Raw genomic sequence first — 23,685 nt, 5'->3', positions numbered from 1 at the left:
CGTTTAAAATGGAGCTAAACCAAAGTGGAAAAAACACTTTACAAGCAGTCCCAGCAGCCTCCTGGAGGAGATGACATGGAAGCTGCATTGTCTGTTAGCACATGATGAGCTGACAGAAAAGCCTGGTATGGAAGAAAGACACCAAATGCAGAAACAATGCCTGTATAATTAGTCCTCACTCATGCTTAGTCATGTTTGCTTTGCTTTCCTCCATCTCTCTCCCACCAGAAGTGTCACTGACTTGGAAAGCTCACGTTTTTGGCAGTGCAAAGCACTTCTCAAAGGTGGGTGTCTCCCACAGCCACTGCAGTAGTGGCACCATCAGAAACGTGCCCAGCAGTTTCAGATGGCTGCACCAATAGGTGCTGCTTGGATGCCCAGACCTGGGGCATCCCTGTGTAAAAATGCAGTGATTGGAGCATCAGGTGGTTTCATAAAACACTGGACTGACCCACCCCCGGTTCCTTCTCATTCCCATGAGTGAATGGGAATTAACTCTTTTGGAGGCTTATCCGAATGGAGAAAAGGCTGTGACCCAAACATCTTTAAATATACCAAGTCTATGTTTAAAGGCAAGACTTTTTTCCAAGAGTCCAGTTGAGATAAAGCATGAGCACCAGTATCATCACACCAGATGCTGACAGCAACATAGGATTATGGTTGGTGAGAATAGAAAGAAAACAACTCACATGAGTGAAGGTCTCCTGCTATGCTGGTTTCAATTCCCCAAATGCCTTCAGTGCTGAGAAGACTTTACACCAGTGAATGTAAAATACGGCCTATGCAGCTGTTTGGTATAGATATTTAAATCTGGGTAGCAGACACTCGCATCCTGCACAGTGCTTTGTTGAGAGTGCCCTGCTCGATTTGATTCCAACAGCATTTCCTGGGGGGGACCAGGGCTGGCCTGAAGTTTGCAGTGAGATGCTCATTGCTGCATGTACCCTTTTGCTTTAACCGCCTGCATCTACTAGAAGGAAGAAAACAGGCTGACTGGTCTAGCACAGCCTGTGATGATGACAGGAAACTCCAATCCTCTGTGTCACCACTGCTGCACTCAAGCTGTATGGCAGAGCAATGCCCACCCTGTGTGGACCCTTGCATTAACAGGTCCTGGCTGAGGGGACACTGGCTTGCACACACCAAAACCATGCCAGGATAGTGCAAACCATAGCAGGACAGCCCAGCCCAAGTATGTGCCTCCACACACAGTACTTCAACAGCACAGAAGTAGTGTCACTGACACAACAGGCATGCTGGACTTGTGGAGCAACTACTGCATGCAAATGTTTCACATGCTTGTGTTCATGCACTGCCATTATTGCCTGCAGTATCAGAGATTTCTGCACATTTTTGTGTCAGAAGTGACAAGAAGTCAGAAGCATACTTCTGCATCAGTCAGGCTGTGGGTCATAGACTGGGTTAAGATGCTAGAAGCGTGTAAATGTGCCAGGCTGCAGAATCAGGTAGAAGACTCACAACTAGACATGCAACTGCCCAACAAAATATGCAGCATTTGGTCTAACAGTCATCTTTCCTATGTAACAAAATGGTTTGCATTTTGCGTATGTTCTGGTTTTGGCTGGGATAGAGTTAATTTTCTTCCTAGTAGCTGGTACAGTACATTTTGGCTTTAGTGTGAAAACAATGCTGATAACACACCGATATTTTGGTTGTTGCTAAGTAGCGCTTATCCTGATCAAGGACTTTCCAGTCTCCTGCTCTGCCAGTGAGGAGGGGCACAAGAAGCTAGGAGACAGCAGAGACAGGTCACCTGACCTAAACTAGCCAAAGGGATATTCCATACCACAGCACATTATTCTCAGTATATAAACTGAGTTCCCCAGAAGGGACCAGTTGCTCAGGTTGGGCTGGGTATCGGTCAGTGGGTCTTGAGCAATTGTATTGGGCATCACTGCTGGTTAGTGTTTTTCTTTCCCTTTTTTAGTTTTATATTCTCTCCCCTTATTATTTCCCTTATCATCATTAGTAGTATGTTGTACTTTAGTTAAACTGTTCTCATCTCAACCCATTGGGTTTACATTCTTCCAATTCTCCCGCACATCCTGCCTGGGAAGGGGGAAAAAGAAGCAAGCGACCAAGGCTGCGTGGTGCTGAGTTACTGGCTGGGCTTAAACCATGACGACATAAAACAAGGAAAAGCCATGAGAACAGAGATTCACATAATTCTTCCAACCCTTGTTCGTAAATCCACTGGGAGACAGTTGCATCTCTGTGTGGGTACAGAACCAAGCCTCCCACCCCAGCCCATAGACCAGCCTTGACAGTGAGTCTGGCTGAAGCAGAGCACAGCAGCAGCTGCCCATGCCAGAGGGAAAACTCGTGTACAGGCAGGACGTGCTCAGACCAAGCAGCTCAAGCTTGCCACTGGCTAGCCAGCAGACATCTCTGCACAAGGTGCAGCTTGTCCCTACAACAGCCAGCATCACCCCATGTGCTTCCCTCACCTTGGGTAGGAGAACACACAGGAAGTGAACATGCTTAGAAATGAGCAGCAGGCATGGAGTACCTCATACAGAGTGCAGGGCTTTTGTGAAAGCAAGAGCCCTGGACTTTGCCTTGCTTTGATGGAGGGATGCCACTCTTGAAGGGACAGCACCAGCTCCTGAGATCTCAGGCAAGAGCCACATCCCATGCCACTGGCTGTGTGCCTGCTTCACAATCCCTGTCAGCCAGGACAGCTCAAACATGCCAGAAGCATCACCCTGTTTGGCTTAAGCCGTTCTGCTGGCTCCCCCATACCTGCAGAGCTCTGCAGCACTCAGGCTGGAAACCAGGGCTGGACAAAAGGAGCAAAGGGAGAAGGTAGGGTGGGCTCTCTACCTGGCTGTGCTTTGGCCCTTCCTTCCTGTCCTGACTCAAGATCCTCAGCTCCTCTTCAAGAGCACTCACGGTCCAGCGACCTTCGCCATCCCATCTCTAGTGTGCACACCTGCCTGGAGACACAGCTGTCTTTTTCCTTTCTCTTACTACTCCTCAAGGATTATTTAATCCCATTTCTGACAGCTCTGACACCCAGGCAGGGGATGTCAGCACTTCCCAAAATGCAGACCCTGTCAAGTGTCCATTATGGGACCACCACCAGCCGGCTGCTGTCAGCAGGACAGTGAAACCCATGCCTGCACTGCCACTAGCTGCAAGCACAGGACAGAGCACTCAGCCCACCCTGACTCAGGGTCTCACTGCCCACCTTTGACTTCCCTAAAACACATCTACTTCATTAGCAGGCAGCTTCAGTAAGATCATTCTGCACATCTCTGCCACCCCCCTGCACCTCTACACTTTGTCCTGAGCTGCAGGGACAGGCAAATGTGCAGCTACAAAGCTCAAAGAAGGTGGTCTGCAAGCCAAACAGTGAGCCTGCTGCCCAGCGACCACTGCTACTTGAGGCTTTGGCATTGACTGTATCTCTCTGTCTCCTTACAGAATAGCCTGTTTCTTGTGTCAGTAGCATGTCCTTTAACCACAAGTGAAAGCAACAGATCCCCCACGAAGGCATATCTGTTTCAAGGCCGTATTGCAGCAGGGAAAAAAAATGACACCTTTAGCTATATAAACCAATAAAGACTGTCCGATTTGGTTTGCCCCTGTTGCTACCCAGGAAGCTCCCCACTGGGTTAAAGACTGGTGACATCTGCTAAAAAAGTGTCAAGAGTGAGTGGAACAAGACCAAGTAATGAATCAGGTGGAGTGCTCAATGCAGCTGGAAGCCAGAGAGGCAAGTCCACCCCACTTCACTCCATGGCCAAGGGGAGCCAGAACCACTAGGTATGAGGTGCACAGCCTGTGGCTCCAGGAGACATAAGTGGGGAGGTACAGCAGCAGGCACACACCTTCCAACAGCTAGTGAGAAACAGCACAACATGGCGAAGACATGGTGCAAGGGGCTTGCTGCAGAAGTAGAAGCTCTCTTGGCTCTCTGAAGTGGGAAAATGGTAAAGTTAACTCTGCCCCCTTGTGCAACTGCATCATGATACAGGCCATAATTAGATGATGTGCTTCTCTTCTTCACATTAGAGGCTAACATATATGACCCACATCCCTGTCACCTGCAGCATGAAGCCTTGGGACACCTCCAAGGGCACCTCACACCTACCCATGCAGAGGAGCCTTGTGCTGTGCAGGACAGAGACAGGTTACAGACACTCCCAGGGAGCCCCTCAAACAGACAGAGATGTTGAAGTACCTGTTTATACCTCTCCAAATCTGCAGCCCTGAGCCTATTACAAAAGCAGTTTAAATGGCCTTCTGAGGACAGCATTACTGTCCAGCTTAGGAGCTGGAAAACCATGACTCATCCTGCCATAACGATGGGGTTTTTTTTAGAAATCTTGTGCTCTCTTCTAAACCTGGACTGGCAAAAGCTGTGGAATTTCTCAGCTCTGCTTCTGATCTTGTCAAGGAAACATTTAATTATTTTCTCTACAATTAAACCAAAGGCTTCTGTGACCAAGGCACCCAAGAACTGGGCCATCAGGACAGGACTAAAACAGAGCAGAGTGCCTTCACTACAGATGGCCTGTCTCCTGACCTGGCTGGTAAAACACAGAATTTCTACCTTACCTGCTTTAGTGCATTTATGCATCTATGCACCTGTGGCCTTGACTTGGAAAAAAGCATCAGATGTATGATGGCATAGTTAACTAACAATGGCATATTCAGCAAGTACCTACACACAAGGAGTTTTGCACTCCCACCATCGAACCATTCCCTGCATGGCTATATTGGCCTGACAAACTTCTCACAGCTTTCTCCTGCTTCGGTAAACCAAGTACTGCTCTGCAACCTGACTAGGCATTTCCAACCTAACCCTGTTTGCACAGCTCAGGCGCCAGGCTGCTCATCCAATTTCAGCTGGGTTTCTCTCCAGCTTTGGTTAATGTTACTATGGCTTCCCCCGTACAGAGGGTACAGGGATGTAGGGCCCCACTGGACCCACACCAGCAGCACAAGAGCCAGGGACCATGGGTGCTCCACAGCACAGGGCAGGAGCCTGACCTGGCAGGCAGGAGGGGGCTTCATCCCCTTCAAGAGCAAAAGGGATCCCCAGCCCACCAGCACTGCTGTAGGGTGGGCAGCCACACATCTTTTCAGTGCTCTCCACAGCCTCAGCTGCAGCATCCCCACTGAAGCTCTCCACCACCACATGTCCACAGTCTTGGCTCCAACCCCTCTCTGTAAGCTCTTACTAAACAAAAAGGATGCTCTAGACTAAAGGTGCTTTTATAAGACACTAACACAGAATTTCTCATCTTTTCCATTCCACTCTATTCCTCACGTCCTTCTCTTCATAGCAGTGTTTTCATTACAAAAATGCCAAGGACACAGAATGAAACAGGACCACAAACCCTACAACAGGTCTGAGGAGCACTGGCAATATCCAGCCACAACCAGGCCATGCTTGTTTCCACCTCTCAGACCAATAAAAAGCCTCTCAGTGCTGGGGGGACCCGCAGAGATACAGTATGGCAGACAGCTCTGCCATTAACTCTATGTGTCTCTGTGGATGGGGAAGCCCCTCTGACACCTTGTATTTCAGGTGGCCAGATAATTAACATGATGGCCACTTTTTCTCTTTTCAGTGGCAGGAGGGGAATGTTACTCAGTCAGGAGGAGGTTCTGGTTAAACTTTTGACACACCGCCAGTGCTTTCTGGAACACCCAGACAACCCCCACTCTTCAAAGGAATCTTGCCTCAGACCACCAGGTCACACCAAAGGTCTCCAGCTTGGCTGGGGCCTTGGCAAAGGCCTGATGAAACAGGACCAAACCCCACCACAGCAGACAGCAATGGGAGACGTCTGAAGCTACATCATGCCACATGCACACAGCATCCACCCCATCCCTGTACCATCCCTCCAGGTCATGCATCAGTGCACACCCCCCACCCAGGAAAAAGTTCCCACTACCTTCATCCCGTTTGCGCTTGTTGCTCTCAGTGCCAGGGGAGGCGATTCCCAGGATCCCACTGATGGAGTAAGATGAGCCGGCAGTGTCAGTGCTGACAGAGGACGCCTGGGTCACAGACCCCGTGGAAGCTGCAAGGCAAGGCCAGGAGGTTAGCAACAAGACAACATGAGTGCCAGCCTACTCAGAAGCCACCAGCTCCTGCAGCATGACCAAGGCCAGCTGGCCACAGGGCTGGGGATCTGCTGGCCCCTGGGGCCCCTCCTGGCTTGGGAAGGACCCCTGCCCATCAGTCTGCCACCAGAGCCCTGTGTGAGGGTGGGAGCAGTGACATGGTTACCCCTTGCCCCACCATGAGGGGACAAGGCCATATGCTGCTGGATGGAGGATGCTTTCCTTAAGCATTCAGATGCCCCATCCTAAGCGAGGCACAGTGGGAAGGCACATTTCTCGGGCCAGCAGATGCCATTAGGCCCCAACAGGCCATGTCACCGGTCAGGTGGATGAGCTGCTGGGAACACAGCCATGCAGAGGGAGGACCCTCCCCAGACAGGCTCCCCAGTGAGGTCTCAGGGCAGGCTGCCAGCCTCCTGGCTCAGGAACCTCATGGGTGCACAGCAGCCTGCACTTACCATGCTGGGTTTGCTGCCAACATCCCGCTGGCACAAGCCACCAGCCCCCACTCAGTGAAGAGCCCAGAGTGGCTGGTACTGCCCAGGGACCCAAGGATAGCCAGCTGTGTGCTACGTGGCTGAAAGGTCCTAAAGCTCTCTAAAGTATCAATTAAATCAAGTTTGCTTTGGCACAGCCCTCAGGAAAGGGTGTTGGCTACATTCAGCTCAGGGAGGGGTTCATTCATCACAGCCAACAAAAGCCTGGAGATGCCTGCCAGGGATGCAGACACTGTGTTCATGTGATGCTGTGGGAGTCAAAGCTATACAGAAGCAAGCAGAGGAGGGAGCAGCGCCACTGTAACCTCCATCAGCTCACAGGCTGAGCCTGTGCTGGCACACAATCCCAGAAATCACCATGCAGCCCCCAAGCACAGGGGATCCACTGCAGGACCACAGTGAAGAGCCACAGCCCACACAGAGCAAGCCTGTGTTAAAATCTGCTGCCTCTATCAAGCCCAAGCCCTGAGAAACAAGATTTGCCCTCTCTGCTCTTGTTTTCCTCAGGGGGAGACAGCCCGTAAGCCACAATAGCAAAATGAGGGATGCTTTTCCTCCTCTTGAGATTGTTTTGGCATTTCCTGGAGAGAAAGGCTCAGGACACAGTTCTGCAGTGTGATATTTTTGACAAGACCAAAGAGATCACGTAGTTCTGCACCCACACTCAAGTGTCACAGTGCCAGCCCACTCTTGCCAAGACAGGGAGAGCAAGCATTTTCCCATTTCAGAGGTGACACCATAAAGACAGAGAGGAACCAGGGCCACCATCCCACTCCCTTCTGCTTACAGAGCAAGGACTTACCCATGCCCCAGTGGCTTTCAGGGAAAAAGGACATCAAGAAAGGAGCCCTGAGCCCTAACTGAGCTGCTCCATCCCTGTTGTGGCATGACAAAGAGGCTACTGTCAGCCTCAGGAAGGGCTGAGGATGCCCCAGGAGCCAGGCCACCCTCCCCGGGATCCGCTCTGCCTGCCTTGGGGCACAACATCACCGGTCTGCAGCTGAATTAAAGTTTCAGAAAGTTTTCCCACCTCTTCACTCAAGACTGCAAGTGCACAAAGAATTGTGGAAGGGATGGTTGATAGATGAAAAAAACACATTCAAAACTACTTACTGACTAATGATGCAGAAAATGTTATGAATAAGTGTCCCTTTCTTGATTTATTACTTTAATTATCTGACATTCTATAGACCCCCATTAGTGGCTTTTTTTTGGTTTAGATTTCAATTTTCTGTCTCATGGTGAAAGCTATTTATCATAATAATCAGTAAAATTCAAAACCTTTTAGTAGTATTTATAAAATTCATTTACTATGTTCAGCCCTTGGAGAATGACAAAGAAGGTGCATTAGCACATGTGCTGAAGTGTTTTATGCAAAATTATCTGTCCATAAGAATGATTAAAAGTTCTTTAGAATATTTGTTATCCATTATGCTAATTTTTAATTATATACTTTTTTAAAGTTTTCCTTACCTATGCTGTGACTGGAAGCTGGGACCTGCTGGTTGGGTGGCTGCTGCACCTTCGTCCGAATGATCCTGCATGTAGTTGAATAGAAAAGACTACTTAATATTAAGCACACAATTGCAGGGGGCACCAAGAACTGCTTTTTTCAGTTCAGGACACACACAATACAATACAAAAATGACTTTCTGTGTATTATCCCCTTGGCACTCACTGAAAGATCAAAGTTTGGTGGGTGGGTTCAGGACCACGTTTTTGCCTCCAGCCCCAGTCATTAGGAACCTTCAGGTGACTGACTCAAACACCCTCATCGGGGTGCTGCAGCTTCAGTGCCTTGAGGACCTAGTCCTTGCTGCCTAGGAAAAGGATACCCATCGCTATTTTGGCACCTCTAGGGTGAAAGTGGGGAGGAGAGGGGAGGTGAGAGACAGCTGGCAGTGCATTCATGGTAACAAACAGCAGCTGCCTGTTGGAAGGCCACCCCATGAGCTTGTATGGGAACCACCACTGGTGATGCCCATCCCCATTCCAGGACACGCTGCCATCTTCTTCCCCTACGATCCGTCTGCAGGGTCTGATGGAGGCTGACAGGAGCTTGGTATGTTAGTAAGCCACCTTTTTGGCAGCCAGCCACAAAGCAAAGCTGCTGGGTGTTACACCTCTTTGGTGGATGGGTCCTCAGCAGCAAAATCCCCAGCCAAGGACTGGAGCAGCCAGCCCGGTGCAGGGGTCAGGGCGAGTTTCAGTGGAGGAGCACAGCCAAGGACCTGGGACCCTGCATGAGCACCTGCACAAGGCCTCCCTGCCGCTGTGGCAAGGGAAAGATGCCCAAGGACTTCTGACACATAAACATCTTCATCTCTGGATGGACGGAGGACTGGAGCACTTTGAAGCAGCTGGGCATTTCTCAGCTTATTTGAGCAAAACTAATTGCAATGATTAATTAAGCCTTAATCACACAGACTTGCCCCTGTTGTGGAAGAGTGACCTATTATTAATAAATGTTATTAATTAATAGTAATAGTTATTATTCACTAGATATAATGCAGCAGCTCAAACTCATCTGCAAAAAGCCATGCCAGCAGCAGGGATGTGCTGAGCACAGTCTGTCCCAGTAGCCCCGACATTCTCCAACAGCAGATATTCCCCTGAAGGGAATAGCATGGCCCCAGGGGATCCCCCCTCTCCAGTGACAGGCAGGGACTAGGGGAGCAGTGTGGGGTGTCCGCATCTTCCTGTGCAGGAATGCCAATTACTTGGCTTCACCCTCCCTGCAGTAGGACAGGAACCACACCGCGCCATTTCAAATGGGCTCAGGTCTGCAGCAACTGTGCAGCTCCTGATTTGCACATCAGTGGTGAATAAGGGCATCATGACCTTATAGGGGCATCCTAAGGGTCTGCATCCTTGGTTTGTAACACCCCTATTGGCGAAGCCTTGGAAGTATACCCTGATTTTAAATATGAGGATAAAATCCACACGCTACATCATGGAACTGGGAGAACTTAACATTAAAGCCAAGTATTTTGATGTGAATTCAAGGTTTCTTATCAAGATAGTTTGGTTTGGGTTTTCAGGATGAGCTCCTAGGCTGGCAAAAACAAATCTCCAGCTAAATAGACTGATTCAAAGAGATTGCGTGCATTTCTAAAAAAGGGATTGCACACCCTCAAAAAAGGAAAAGATCTTAAGCACCATCACAAGCATATGAGAAAGAATGAGATTTCCAGCCAAAAAACTTTGTGCCAAATCACAAAATGAGTTTCCAATGCAATGGCAGTGGGAGTGTAGACACTGTCCATGTGGAAACATACAAGAACACAGCAAGAGGTAGAATATGGAAACTGGCTCGAAACATGACAGGAAGCCACTTTATCTCCCTTTTTCCTAGTGCTATGACTGCCTTTTTTTGGTAGTTTTTCGGAAGATGATGAAAGCTGTAATACACAAACACAGGACTGCTCACAGCAGCAATGCTTCTCATATGGCAGGATGTGCACCGGCTTTAATGGAAGCAGAGCTTGCCCTCAGTTATTTGAGGTCAGGCAGAGTGGTATTTTCCTTCAGTTTCCCTGGTATCTACTTTATTTTCTCAAATCCTTTCTAAAACCAAAAATACCATGTCTGTAGGATTACAGAATGCTTCTCTGGAGCCTCAGGAAGTGAGGGGCTCCCAGGCCCTGTTAATTGTTAACTGACCCATTTGTGCTCTTGAACATGGGAATGGATGACTCCACGTTCAGTTCAGCAAAGCAGAGACACTGCTCTCTGCTAACACTGGGGAAGCCACTCCAGCTATTCAAGCGGCAACTCCATGAATGCAAATCAGGTTGGGATAGCCAATAAAAGAATATTGCATCAATTTATTTCACGTACATGGACACAAATGGGACTTTATAGCTATCTGCATTCAAAGAATTTGCATGCAATCACGCAAGTGAAAACCATCTCACCAGCATGGAGAGGATGGAGCCCAGCATAGGGCACACCTCTGAGCAAAAATGGAAGGACACTGCTTGTCAGGGGTGTGAGTCTGTATGAGACTGCCCAAGCACTCCTGCTTCCAAGTATTAATCCCTTATTATCTGTCTGTCAGGGGTGGAGACATCACAAAGTATTTCACTGTGTTTTTTCAGCACCAGCTTTAGACATCATTGGACTCAGAAGGAAGTGGATGAGTACAGAAGGTGTAACTGAGATGGCAGGAGGTTAGTGCAGCTCCAAACCCCTCTGTGAGCCCAGTCCTTCCAAGCAAGGTCATGGAAAAAAGCTGCCAAAGGCAGGACTGAGTCTCCAAATGAGATTCTCCTGCATTTTTAGAAAACCAACCAAGCTACTGACCAAATTATCTCAGCAATACAACACTGACAATAGCAGGCAGCAGCCAGCATGGTTCTGGGCCAACTTCAACAACACTAAGCAGACATCAGAAGAACAGAATTTGTACCTCAGGCCCATACCATTGGTACCCTCTTCCAGGCACTGGGCACCCCCTTTTTCCAGGTTACTGCCACCTCTCTCAATGGCCGTCTCAGCTTCCCCCCAGAAAAGCACATCCTGATGTACCTCCATGCTATCAAGCAGAACTGGGGACTCATTTGGAGCATACACACAGGATCATTACCAGTGAGGACTGCAACTCCCAGACTGGAGAAAGGACGGGAAAGAAGCAAAGGCCTGCAGCAGAACCTGCCCACTCCTAGAAAACGCTTGTAATCTGTGATGTTTTGGCTGCCGAGGTGAGCCCACAGCTGCTCCCCAGCACCAAACACATCAGGGGAACACAGGAAGGCTAATGCAGCTAATGTTTGCTGTCTTGCAAACAGCCCAAACACCCAGTCCTGCTAACTAAATGGGTATTCAGTGGCACTTTGAGGAGCATCCCTCCCCAGGACCAGACAGATCTTTACCTGTTAATTGAACTGACACTGGGCACGGTGTCATTGTCACACACTCGCTCGGCGAGGAGTCTATCCCTGATCTCCCAGGCAAACATGGTGGGATTTTGGCGCTTGTACTCTGCAATTTTTTCGACGACTTTGGGTGTGGCGACCTTTGGTTTTGATCCTCCAATCACTCCAGGCTTAATACTCCCGGTTTCATAATACCTGGGACAACGTCCAAACCAAAGCTTTAGTTATCACAGACAGGCAAAGAACATGCCTTGAGATTTACACAGAACATAATTTCAAGGTAACCAAACCCCAGTAAATCCTGAGATACATCTTCACTTTCACATACATATTTTCTGCCTATGTAGTGCTTTATCACCTAATAGATTAACTTATATTAATTGGAACTGGGCCCTCGGGTTACAATATATGTTCTTCTGTAATAGCAAGACAAAAGAAACAATACAAGATTAAAGGGTATGCCGGAATCCAAACTTCACTGAAAATGTATGTTATTAATCAGTGGTACTCGCAATAATAGAAACAAATTTCACCCAAGACCACTTTCTGTGGTGGACTCTTCTGCAGCAAATTACAGTTTATACAAAAGTTCTCTGTCATTAATATCTACAGCTTACTATCATTTCATAATTAAATGAAGGCCAGGTATTGTATTTTATATGCATCTCCAGGATAAATATGCCGGCATATCTCTTCCCCATTTTATGGTTTTAACATGCATGTTATAGTTTTAATAGTTGACATATCTAAAATGCATTCTTTTTAACAGCACATTTCCAGTAGATTCAGTTGCAAACTTCAAGGAAAAGATAGCTGTCCCCACAATGAGGTGGGATGGTTTCTGTGACCAGTTCTGCGGCCTTTCCTCAGGTGTAGCATCTTTACCCACACAAGCAGCTCTATGGTGCCATGCTGGAGAAGACAGAAGACTGGATCCCCACACTGACAGAAATCTGCCTTATTTCTTCACATGTAAATCACACAGTGCTTTTGGAAGCATTGAAAAAACAATAAATTGCAGCTGAGGTTTCCAGCCCCACAAGTCTTCCCTTTTAATAAACAAGGCCTTGAACATGCTGCTAAGAGCAGCATATCTTACCCACTGAAGGCCGGAATGGAGACCAAGAGCGAGATCGTGCTCCTCTATGCTGTGCTGCCAGGGAGCACAGTGTACAAGGTGATCTCCCAGACATGCATCTTCTTTGCATCTTGTGAATTTTCTTATGAGCAAACAAGAAATAAATAAACCCTGTGCCTGCCTGCAGCAACTGCCCCACTGATCTGGCACATCCCTTCTGCACAGGGCAGGACATGGATTCATGAGACTTTCAACCAGGCTCAAGCCACACACTCTCAGCAGCTTAAATGTGTCCACTCAGTGCTCTATGCCCGTGTTCCTAGTAGGGAGTGCAGAAAAGACCCCTGAAGTAAGAATCTAAGGATGCTGATTAATGTATTTTCTCTGCAGCTACTTGACATGCCCATTATATGAAAAAAAAATAAAATTCCCCGATCTTTCCAGCATGAGCAGAGCACTAACAGGCTGCACAGCCAGTGTCTCTCTCACTGTAACACACAACCATGCTCATCAAATTGCCAGGCTACCTGCCAGGCTACCTGTTTTCAATCTTTCAGGGAGGGCTCTGTGTGCAGGGCCTAAAATTCTTTGAAAGAGACCGACACTGCATTGTTTGCATATGTTTTCAAATATTCTGGATGCAGATGTGAACTCAGATCTACCTGTATCCATGAGCCATTTAACCAGTTTTAACGCCAGTTTTAATATATTTAACCAGTAACAGCAAGGGAAGTATCAAGTGTCAGAGATGGATTATAACCCTCCTGGTGCCTCTAAACACAGCCTGGTAGTGAGCTTTAGGGCAGAGGGGTAAAATTCAGCTCCCCCTTTGATTCCTGAGGACATGTCAAAATGATGGCAAGCATGGATCTACTGAAAAAAAACTATGAAACATAAATATACTAGAAGTAAACCTATTAAAACCTCACACCCCTGGCTTCAAAATCTTTCCTGCTGGAGTTTCTCTTTTCAGGGTAGTGTTAAAGGAAGCCAGAAAATACCGTGAATGCTTCCAAACAAAATCTTGCCATTTTCTTATTTCTGGTCAAAAACGATGGATGTTACACAAATGTTCTTTTGTGTTTTTCTCCAACAATGCCCCACCACCCCATGGCATGGTACCTCTGGTAACTACCCCACAATGCAGGGCAGGCCAGCAGAGTAGGCATCAGCCAGCAGTTTGGGAAGCCACGGCTGAGCTGGCAAAACGACATTTTCCATGGCTGACTCACCCTGGTAAGTAACGCCACTACCGCAAAGGCCCTTGCCGCCACAGTACTGTGGCAGCTGCGAGCTCACCAAGGGACACAGCTCTGGTGCCCTCTGGGCAGCAGGGCTTCCATTTCCAAATCCTGAAACCACTGCCCGCCTGCCAGCCCTCACCACCTCAGCCCTGCAAAGGCACTCACACATCAGCAGAAAGACCTGCCTCGCTTGGGAGGCTGCCGGATCAGGCCCAAGCCCTTCTCCCCAGGCAGTCAGGAGAGCTCACTGCAACAGGGAACAACTCTCATCCAGTGGTGCCATTGACACCTCCCTCCACCTGAACAATGCACCTGGGCACACTAAAAGGCCTGCAGGATGCACAGCAGGGACATCCCTGACTCCCATCTCCATCTTAAAGGCAAGGATGGCTGTAATTTGCTTCATATTGTGCACATCAGGTTCAGGCCCTTTGCTCCCAGCAAGCTTCCAGTGCAGAGGAAAAGTGAAAAAGTGAAAAGGGGAAAGTACCCTCCTTCTCTGAGGGTGGGAGTTTCACTTGCACTGCAACTACTGGTTCCCTGCCTCTGGGGGGTTTTCAAGGCTCTGTCAAGGACTAAAAATTCTGCCTATAGAATTCCAAAAGTGGGGATTTATCAAAAGGATACCCATCTTTTACACACACACACACAGACACACACACACCTGCAATTACAGTGACATTTTATCCACTGTAATTATTAGTTATGAAAATAATGAGCTATGAAATTCCCATTTATTGTTGACAACTTCAATGACAAAGCTCTGGAGCCTCACTCTTAGCTATATAGTAAAAATACATCTAGTGGTAGATCTATTTGAACTATCAAAAGTGAAATCATTGGACATTTGCTTGGGAAGTAAATAAATTGTCTGCTTCTTAGTTGTGCACTGATCCTGGTGGGAACTTCTGGTGATTCTGCTGCAGCAGAGAGCACCACCAGCCGAACCATGCTAGCAGTGTGCCGGCAGCGGATGCAAACCAGTAACTGAGTTAAACAGCCCATGATGGGCAAGTAAGTCTCACATAAAGCCCATGGAAAGTTGTTTTCTCTAGAATAGCAAAGGCATCAATGTCCTTAAAACTACACTGGCAAGCACACGCATAGCTTGCAGGGGAATGTACCTCCTTGCAACGTAAGTGGGAGGGAAAAAGCAGAGATGCTGAGTGTAACCTGCACACGGGCTAGCACAGCTCTCTCAAAAAGCGCCACACAGGGCTGTGAAGGTGCCGTGTGAGTAGAGATGAGAAGGGTCTGTGGAGAAAAGAGTGCCAAGAGCTACAAAACCAAGGGCCTGTGACTATGCCAGTCAGTCTGATCCCAAACACTTAAATGGCCATTGAGAGACCGCAAATGCTGCTAATCCAAGCAGATCCCCTGCATTTTGCTTTAACAGTCTTTGCAGCTATGCTATATCCTGAAAAGCAAGTTCTCTAAAAATTGGAGAAGCAAAAGGTAAAAATAAAACAGTAAAATTCTAAACAATGAACTGTGAAAATTCAGTAAATAGTTCACGAATTAACTTTCCAGATTATCAAAAAAAAAAATATGTTCTAACAACAAAATAAAATGTTTTCTTTAATATAGGATGCCCAAGTACCTCAGAATACCTGATGCCCAAAACCATTTTAACTCTATAGTTTATACAGGCTACGTTCAGATTTATTCATGAGATACGGAGAAGCAGTAACGGTATTTTTGACCTGTATCTATGTCAAATTTTAAAACAAAATCAGGAAATCATACAAAATCAGAGTTTTAATTTCTTGTTGCCTCGGTGGTTCAAACAACTCCAGCCTGATCAGAGAGCTACTCCCAAAATAGCAAAACATAAGATGGTTAATAGTTACTTTATAACTTTATGTCCTGTGCTCTGATTAAAAGCATAGTCCAGCACAAAAGTAGAAAAAGATGTTGAACTAAGCAGTGGGACAGATTGCTAGCCTGTGTGAATGAACGCCCTGCAATGTTGAAGTAATACATAGTATTACTGTTAAAGAGAGTCGTCTTCAGAAAGTAAAACAAGTGATTTCCACAACTTCTGTTTCTTTTTCACATTTTTTGAGGATGACTCCCACATGTCTCTACTCGTTCAGAACAGACAGGCACGGGATACATGCTGTATATACAGCGAATACACGTCACATAGCAGTAGAATTACCTATGAGAAACAGTGAAAGGAGCAAACCACACATATGAAGAGTATCACTTTCCCTTCACATCAGGCATGTAAAACCACGAGTGGTCAGGAAGCCCCTCGACTCATTGGGCTGGTTTCCTGAGGTTTCTACTATTCTCCATTTGCCTGCAGCCTTCGGTTCAGGGACCGGCACTGACACTTTTGATGGACACAGCAGACTCGTAGTCCCCCCTTTACCTGCCAAGTATTTTGCTGACGCAGCCGTGGCTGACGCGGAGCTGCCGGGAGATGTCACACGGCCGGACCCCTTGGTGGGCAAGCTCCACGATCCTTTGGCGAACGACATCTGGGAGGGGGCGGCCGTTCACAAAAACACCCCCCAGTTGATTCACGCCTCCATGTCCTGAAATACACAGGGAAGGGGAGAAGGCAGGAGAAGAAGAGCTATGTGAGTGTTTCAGACGTCTCTGCAGGCCAGACTCCCCAGCCCCAGCACTCCCCGGCACTCGGCATCGTCTCCCCAGCATCGGTCCAGCCGATCTTCCCCGGACAGGAAGCACGGAGGCAGCCGTCTGAACTGCCGTACTGCCACTCTCCAGACGGAGGACCCTCCTGCCAGAACGTAGGTCGAGTCCCTTGTAGGAAAATGGCCCCAGAAAGCCACACGCAGAGGTGCCCAGCTCTCTGGACATCTACCACCCTCCTCCCAATGCCAGCTGCCACGTTCACCCGACCGCAACTCTGGGGGCAAGCCCAGCGCTGCCCCATGGAGAACAGGCAGCTCGTAAGCCTCAGGCTAGGAAACCAACTGAAAACACAGCTGGGTGATCACTCAGCAAGTACACTGTATCTAAGCACAGAAGGAGATACCCTAAATTACACACATGGATTTTCGGGTTTTGTTTGTTGGTTTTTTTTGTTTCCCCCGGGTACCTTGACTCAATCAAGAGGAAAAAAAATATATGTCAGAGCATGATTTCTGCTCTTATAATTTACAGCAGTCCTGGTAGATACTATGATCCCACAAACGAAACATGAACATTCAGGCAAGCCCAGTATACTATTCCTTTTCAAGCAGATTTCTACTGTTCATTTTTAACAGGGTGACTCGTATATCTGGTGGGAAGCAGGACCCACTTGGATTAACACGAAGGAAGTAAGTAATGAAACTGTGTAAAACTCATGAACATGTAATAGTCCCATGTACCATGTGAGGTAATACAATTAAACTCCGTGTTGTTAATCATCCAAACTACTTTGATTACAGGGGAGTAGAGAAGCTGAAAACAAGCAACAGGGGCAGTACAGATGCCAACTCTGGAAAAAACAAAATACAAAAACTCTATTTGCACAGGGCTCGAATGGTACTGAATAAGATGACAAGCCAAACGCCTCGGTGTAAAAAAAAAAAAAAAAAAAAAAAATTATTGGAGGAAAAGAAAAGATTGTATAGAGCTATTTTTATTTAAATCTAGTCATTTCACCGTTGATAAACTGCTGCCAAACTTTGCAAACACCTTCTAAAACTGTCAGGACACATAACGAATCCACATGAAATATGCGATTGCTAAAGGTAGCTTCAGTCTGTGGCGAGCCGACAAGTGCCTGCTCTGCCTGCGTCTCTGCGAGAAGCAGACGGCACTGGACTGGGGCTGGCGCGCCCCTCCTGCAGCCCCGGGCGCGGGAGCAGACCCCCGTGCGGACCAGGATGGTGCCGGCAGCGGTAAGGCCACACCGGGGCTGGGCTTATGCCGCGGCCAGAGCGGGGACAATACGATGGTGTAGAGGAACAACCCCTTAACGCTGTGGCGAAGTGTCACCCATCAGCGGCTTTAGCTGTGCAAAATCACACACTGTGCATCCAATATAACTGGGAAGATCCGGTGGTGGTGGCCAGGGAACAGGCGATGATTGGGGGAGGGAGGGGGAAAGGAGGAGGAAAAGGAAAGGGAGAACAGGAGAAGAGAGGAAGGAAGCAGGAGAGGAAAGGAAGCAAGAGAGGAGAGGAAGGAAGAGGAGAAAGAAGGGAGGAAGGGAGGAAGGACAGGAAGGCAAGGAAAGAACAGAGAAACTGGGTGGGAAAAGAGAGGAAGACAGAAAGGAAAGAGAAAAATAGAAAGATAGAAAGAAAGAAAAAAAAAAGGGGGGGGGGGGAGATAAAGAAAAAGGAGCATTGAGGCATGTTTTTCCTTAGGGAAAAGGCTGATTTTCCCGCCGTAGGCTGTTCCCAGCCCCGGGAGGCCGGCTGAGCCCGGGTCTGCCCCAGCCGACACATCGACCCTTCAGCCGTGGGGAAACAAAGGCTGGGGCCGCCGTCGTCCTCTCCGTCGCGCAGAGGGACCCCTCCCTAAACCTGCCACTGCTTCGGGAATCGGCTCCAGAGCCAAGGGCATTTTCCTATCCGCCCCGGGTCCCGCTCAGCCGGCCGCGGCGTTCCCTGCACGGCTGCGGCCGGGCACCGGGGACCCCGTCGGGCCGGTGGGCAGCGGGAGGCGGAAGGCGGGGGGCATGGTGCTCTGGGCCCCGGCCCGGGGAGTGAATGAGGGAGCGGGGCCGGTGCGTGGCTCGGCTTCCCGCTCCGCAGCCCGGGACTCCCCACAACCCGTCGTGGTGCCGGGAGCCTCGGAGCAGCGGACGGGGGAGCCGGGGCGGACAGCAGACGAGCTGGCCTGAGGGCCGGCCGATCCCCGGGAGCTGGGGCGCCGAAGCCGCTGGGACCATGCCGGCGTTATGAGGTGCCGAGGTCTACCTCGGGACGGTCCGTCCCTTGCCGCCAGCTCTGGTTCCCCACCGGCGACAGCCCCCGCCGATGCCCGGCTCCCAGCTCCTCTTCCACTGGAGTTACGCCCCGTCCCTGCCCTGGGGAGCAGCGGGTCCGGGGGTCGTTAGGAGGCGAAAAGCCCCGGGCGCTCCGCCCCCTTAGGCCGGGGTCCGGAACGCGATAGCGGGTGGGGGAGTGGAGCGGTGGCGGTGGGTTTACTTCTGTTTTGCCCCTAATTTCCAGCTACTGGCATCGATTTTCCAGGGCTGCGGATGACGGAAGCGGCGCGGCTTCTCCCGCCGGGGTACCCCGTCCTCCGTAGGTTGCAGTTCACGGGCCCCGCGGTGGCGCGGGCAGAGGCTCCGCACACCCCTGTGGGCTCCCCACCCGTAAAGTTTGCTGTAAAAAACGCGATTCGGGTCGATGGCGGAATGGACGCACCCCGTGCCGCGGGAGGGTCAATCCGTTTACTCGGGAACTGCCGCAGCCCGTTTTCGCCCAGGCGCTCTCTGGAACGGCGGGCAGAGGGACAGCGGCGCGAAGAGGCCAACGGGGAAAGACGGAGGGAGGGAGATCTCCATCCCTACGGCTGGGTTGTTTATCCTGCAAACAAATTTCTTCTAGCTCCAGGGCTGCGGTGCACGAGGAAATGAGATTAGTTCTACCTTAAATTCCCTCGCCATCTCCCGCCGTAATGCAGCGTTTAACTCACCGTGAGAGAAGATGTCATTTCACATAACACTGCGCTAATGTACAAGTCTTCCCCGACCTCTCCAGCACGCTGCATCCCGGCAGACAGCGACCTGTTACCTCAGCCACGTCTGCCCGTCCGCTCCTTCGCGGCCGAGCTCCGGGGAGCCGCTGCACCTACCCATGATGTACCGGTAACACGGAACAAAATCCTCCCTCCAGCGACGCTGCGCGCCCTTTGTGGTGCCTGTTTGCTTATTTATTTTCATTACTATTATAATTATAATTGGGTTTTGTTTCGTTAATTTGAATTAACGAATATCAAAACGTCGACATAGAGGGAGAATATGATAGACAAAACTTTTCCGTTCGTCGGTAACACCGGGCGACTTTTTCCCCGGAGATTCGATTTAGGACTGAAAAAATTACATAAATACACACGCTTATCGATAGAAACGAACGCGCATGCACACCATAGACAGACACGCACACGCGTGTGTACATCCGTCTCCGTGCCCAAACACATTTCGGCGGCGGCTACAATTGATAGTACTAAACGGTCTAAATGGGAGTACGAGGTCCTGCCGCATCCCACCGCTGTCCATCCATCGGCAAAGCACCCACACACACAGCCGTCCTCCCCACGGAGCACGGCGGCTGCGGCTCTTGGTCTGCCCCGCGCCCCGCGGCGGCGACAGCCCCGGACAGCAGTGAACCAAAACCCCGGGGCGGCAGCGCTGTCCGCGATCCCGCGGGGCCCGTCGCGGCGTGTTGGAGAAGTTGGAGTGGCGGCCACTTACTGTGCATCGCTGCGAACGGGTCGTGCTTACAGTGAATTTCCATCGAGGCGGTCCGAGCGGGGCTGCTTCTCCGAGTAAGTCCCGATTCGCCACCGGCTCACAGCCCAGGGGCTGGGGAGGTTGGCTCAGGAAACAGCCGAGGAGAAGAAAAATAAAACCAACCAACAAAAAAAATCAAGGAAAAAAAAAGAAAGAAAAAAAAAAAAAAAAAGCAAAAACCCAACCAACCAAAAAAAAGAAAACGCAAAAAAAACACTCAACCCAAAAAGGATAAGAAAAAAAGAATAATCGAGTCCCACTCCGAGCTGGGCCCGGCCGACAGAGCGGCTCCCCGCGCCGCCCGCAGCGTCCAGCCACTCCGTCCGGGGCAGCGAGCACCCTCAGCCTAGGGCTGTGCGTCTAACCCCGGCCGCTCTCACGGCGACCGCCGAACCGCTGCACCCGACTCCGGGGCGGCACGGGGCTGGCAAGCGTCTCGATCCGGCGGCCGGAGCCCGGAGGTGCCTGCCCGACGGCTCTTTGTGCTGGCTGCGCCGGCGGCTGCGCGGAGGCGGGCGGGTGGCTGCGGGCGCCCCGTCAGTCCGTCGGTCCGTCCGTCGGAAAGGTTCGGTCCCGAGGCGGCGGCGCGCTCCAGCTGTGCCGCCCCCCGCCGAGCCGCTCGCAGCAACTCGCGGAGCCGGGAGGGGCGGCGGTGGGCGAGGGCAGCGGCGGGGGAAGGTGTGCGAGAGGGCGGGGAGTGGGGCGGGGGCCGGGCTCTCCTCGCCTCGCCTCACAGCGGCCCCGCGGGATCAGGGCGCCCCGTCAGCGGCCGCCGTCCGACCTGGGGCGCCGGCGCTGCGCGCCCATCGCCCCCGCCGCCACCCGCCGGACAGCCGCCGCCGCCCCCTGCCGCCGCAGAGGGCAGCGGGTCCCGGGCGGCGCGGCTCTGCCTGGCTCGGGCGCTGCGCCTAGCGCGCTGCCGGCCCTCGGCGGGCCGCGGGGTTGTGGCGGGCGGCGGGGCGGGGACAGGGGAGGGCCGAGCGGGGGCGCGCGGGGCGGGGCGGAGCTCTGCGCTGCCGCAGGCCCCGCCCCCGGGACCGCGCCCGCGCCTCCGGACCCGCCGCGCGCTGCCCGCGGAGGAGCTGCGGAGGGCGGCCCTTCAGCACCGCGCGGGCGGACAGCGGCGGTCGGCAGCGGGCGGGGCCCGGCCGTCATTCACCGCCACTGCCAATCGCAAAAGTTAACTTGCCGGCTCCTCGTATCGGCAGCCGGGCGGTGCCGAGCCCAATTGGCAGGCACCGGGCCAATCGAGGTGGGGGGCGTGGCCGCAGGCCAGCGAGGGCGGGGCCGCAGCCACGCGAGACCGTGTGCGTGGGGGATCCTGATCAGGGGTCCGAGGGAGGAGAGGTGTGGCCCGGCACTTCCGACGGCCGCCCCAGCCGCGGTACGACCGACGGGTGCACGGCGCGAACCGGCGCCACGGGACCCTCGACGGGCGTCGGTTACCCCACGTCCTGACGGAGGTTCCCGGGGCCGCCAGTCTCCCCTGCGGCAGGACGGCGCGGCCCGGGAGCCTGAGTTCTGCGTGAAGGCTCGAAGGAGGCTGGCCGAGGTCTCCCCCGCCGCTCCCGCCCGCGGTAGCGGTGGGGCGCGGCTGCCCCGGGAAAGGCCCGCAGGAGCGCTGGGTCCACCGCGTCCGAGGCCGATGGGTTCCCATTCCGGCCGCCGAGATACTGCTCCCGGCCCCGGCGACACGGCCCCTAGACCAAGCTCCAGGCCTGGTTGGTCTCCGCGGGCCGCACCCGCGCCACTGCGGGTGATCGTAGGGCCGCGCCGAAGTTCTGCGGAGCCGAGCCCCCGCCCTCGTCCATACCGCCTGGCTGCCACACAGTCAGGAGCGTCCGGCACCCGGCTATGGGTCCGCAACCGCCGCTGGAAGGTGGCGCAGAGAGAACTCCGCCCTCCCTCCCCGGGCCAGTCCCCCGCCGTGCTCTCGGGGCCGAACGGCCCCCCCATCGGCGGCCGGGGGATGGCGGGAGCTGCAGCCGCCAGCGGCGGCGCGGGGCGGGCGAGCGCACAGCGAATTTTCGTTGAAGGCGAAACTCCCGCCGGTGCGGTGGAGCAGCCACCGCTGGGCCGGGCCAGGGGAATCCGGCCATTCCGGGGGTGCGGAGAGTGGGGCCGGAGTTGGCCAGTGGGGGTTCCCCTGTAGTCCCGCAGCTCAGCAAGGGACTGTCCGGCCGCTCGCCCTCCGGCGCCGCTCGGACCTTGGTCCGGTGGGAGTAACCCCGAGGTTGGTGGGGATGCAAACACCGGAGGGGACGCGCCGGCCTCAGCAGTTGAGGGAAGGGCAAGCGCGGACAGGCAGGGTAGACACCGCTCCCTGTTGGCCTTCGACCCTGCCCTCATCCTTCCTTCTGCCCCTTCCTCCCTCGTGGGGTACGGCGGAGTGATGCGGCGGCACCGGCGGTGCCCGCGGCCAGCGGCGGGAGAGTCCTCAGGGAGCCGCGCTGCCCTACCCGGGCCGAGCTCCGAAGCTGCCCCTGCGGGCATCCCTACCGGCCGCCCAGCCGCAAGGGGCGTAGGCTGCGCAAGCATAAAATGCTTTATCGATTAAACGATTATTCAGGTGATTTAACTAATAAAAGGCTCCATCGATCGTTTAGAAATCGCATTTCGCCACCGAGCCGCCAGCCCGCCACGGCGCCCACCGCCGGCCTCGCTGGCACGCCACAGCCGCGCTCCTCGCGGGTCCACCGGAATGGGGCTCTCCGCGGCCGCTCCCCAGTCCCGGTGCCCGGCGGACACAGAGAGGCCCCGCGGGGGATCGGGGGGTATCTCGGCAGCTCCCCACAGGGAACCGACCCCGCCGCTCGCCCCGGACCTGGCCCCGCCGCACCCCACCGGGTCCCGCGGCGCAGCTCACGCGTGACAGGCCGCGGCGGGTGCCGGCGTTGCCCGTGTCGCGGAGCCCCTGAAGCCCCCGAATCCCACCTGTGCGGCCGGCCCGGGAGGTCGCGTAGGTTTTCTCCAAATTCATCTCGGCTTTTCAGGACTCGGGAGGCGGACAGGGAGAAAAGTTTCAACGTCGTGTTACTATTGTCTTCCTTTCGCCTTTTACCCCTTCTCTTCTCTTGTTTTGTTTTTTCTTCTAGTTTTCTTTTCCTTTCCTTTTTTCTTCTTCTATTTTTCTTCTTTATTTGCTCTTTTTTCTTCTCCTTCTTTATTTTCTCTTTTTTTCTCCTTTTTCGTTTTTCTCCTTTTCCTTTTTTTTTTTTTTTTTGGGGGGGGGGTCTCTCGCAGGTTGGAGTAATTCAACTCTTCCGCTCCCCGCCGAGCTTTTGCAGCTGATCACTGAGCTGAAACTAAACGCTTTAGGTGGAAAACAGCCTCTGAAGGAACCGTGAAATGATTAAGAAACTAAAGAGCTCATCGCCATGTGAGATCATGTCCTGTTCTCTAAAACATCACAAGATGTCCCCAGACGCAGCCCAAATCCAAGAAAACTCTGACATTT

The 23,685-nt window shown here is 52.1% G+C and overlaps 1 protein-coding gene across 2 annotated transcripts in view; it reads right to left on the bottom strand.

Annotated features, from left to right (window-relative positions):
- Positions 1-23,391, bottom strand: part of PAX5 (paired box 5) — a 131,500-nt gene extending 108,109 nt beyond the window's left edge. The window contains exons 1-5 of one of the 2 annotated variants that reach the window (XM_057423928.1): positions 23,163-23,391; positions 16,176-16,341; positions 11,474-11,671; positions 8,073-8,137; positions 5,931-6,059 (exon numbers count right to left, since the gene is read on the bottom strand). In XM_057423928.1, the coding sequence (XP_057279911.1) occupies positions 5,931-6,059; positions 8,073-8,137; positions 11,474-11,671; positions 16,176-16,341; positions 23,163-23,208 (604 nt within the window). In that variant the 5' untranslated portion in view covers positions 23,209-23,391. Of the gene's footprint in view, positions 1-5,930; positions 6,060-8,072; positions 8,138-11,473; positions 11,672-16,175; positions 16,342-20,189; positions 20,350-23,162 lie in introns of those variants that run through there. The other variant, XM_057423929.1, reaches the window with a different exon arrangement.
- Between the last annotated feature and the right edge of the window lie 294 nt (positions 23,392-23,685).

Source organism: Pezoporus wallicus, unplaced genomic scaffold (genome assembly GCF_028554395.1).
Source record: "Pezoporus wallicus isolate ANWC-B61680 ecotype Strahan unplaced genomic scaffold, APGP_CSIRO_Pwel_v1 contig_7363, whole genome shotgun sequence".
Taxonomy (NCBI): domain Eukaryota; kingdom Metazoa; phylum Chordata; class Aves; order Psittaciformes; family Psittacidae; genus Pezoporus; species Pezoporus wallicus.
Note: the sequence above shows the minus strand (reverse complement) of the source record. Positions and strands in the feature narration are given on the sequence as shown.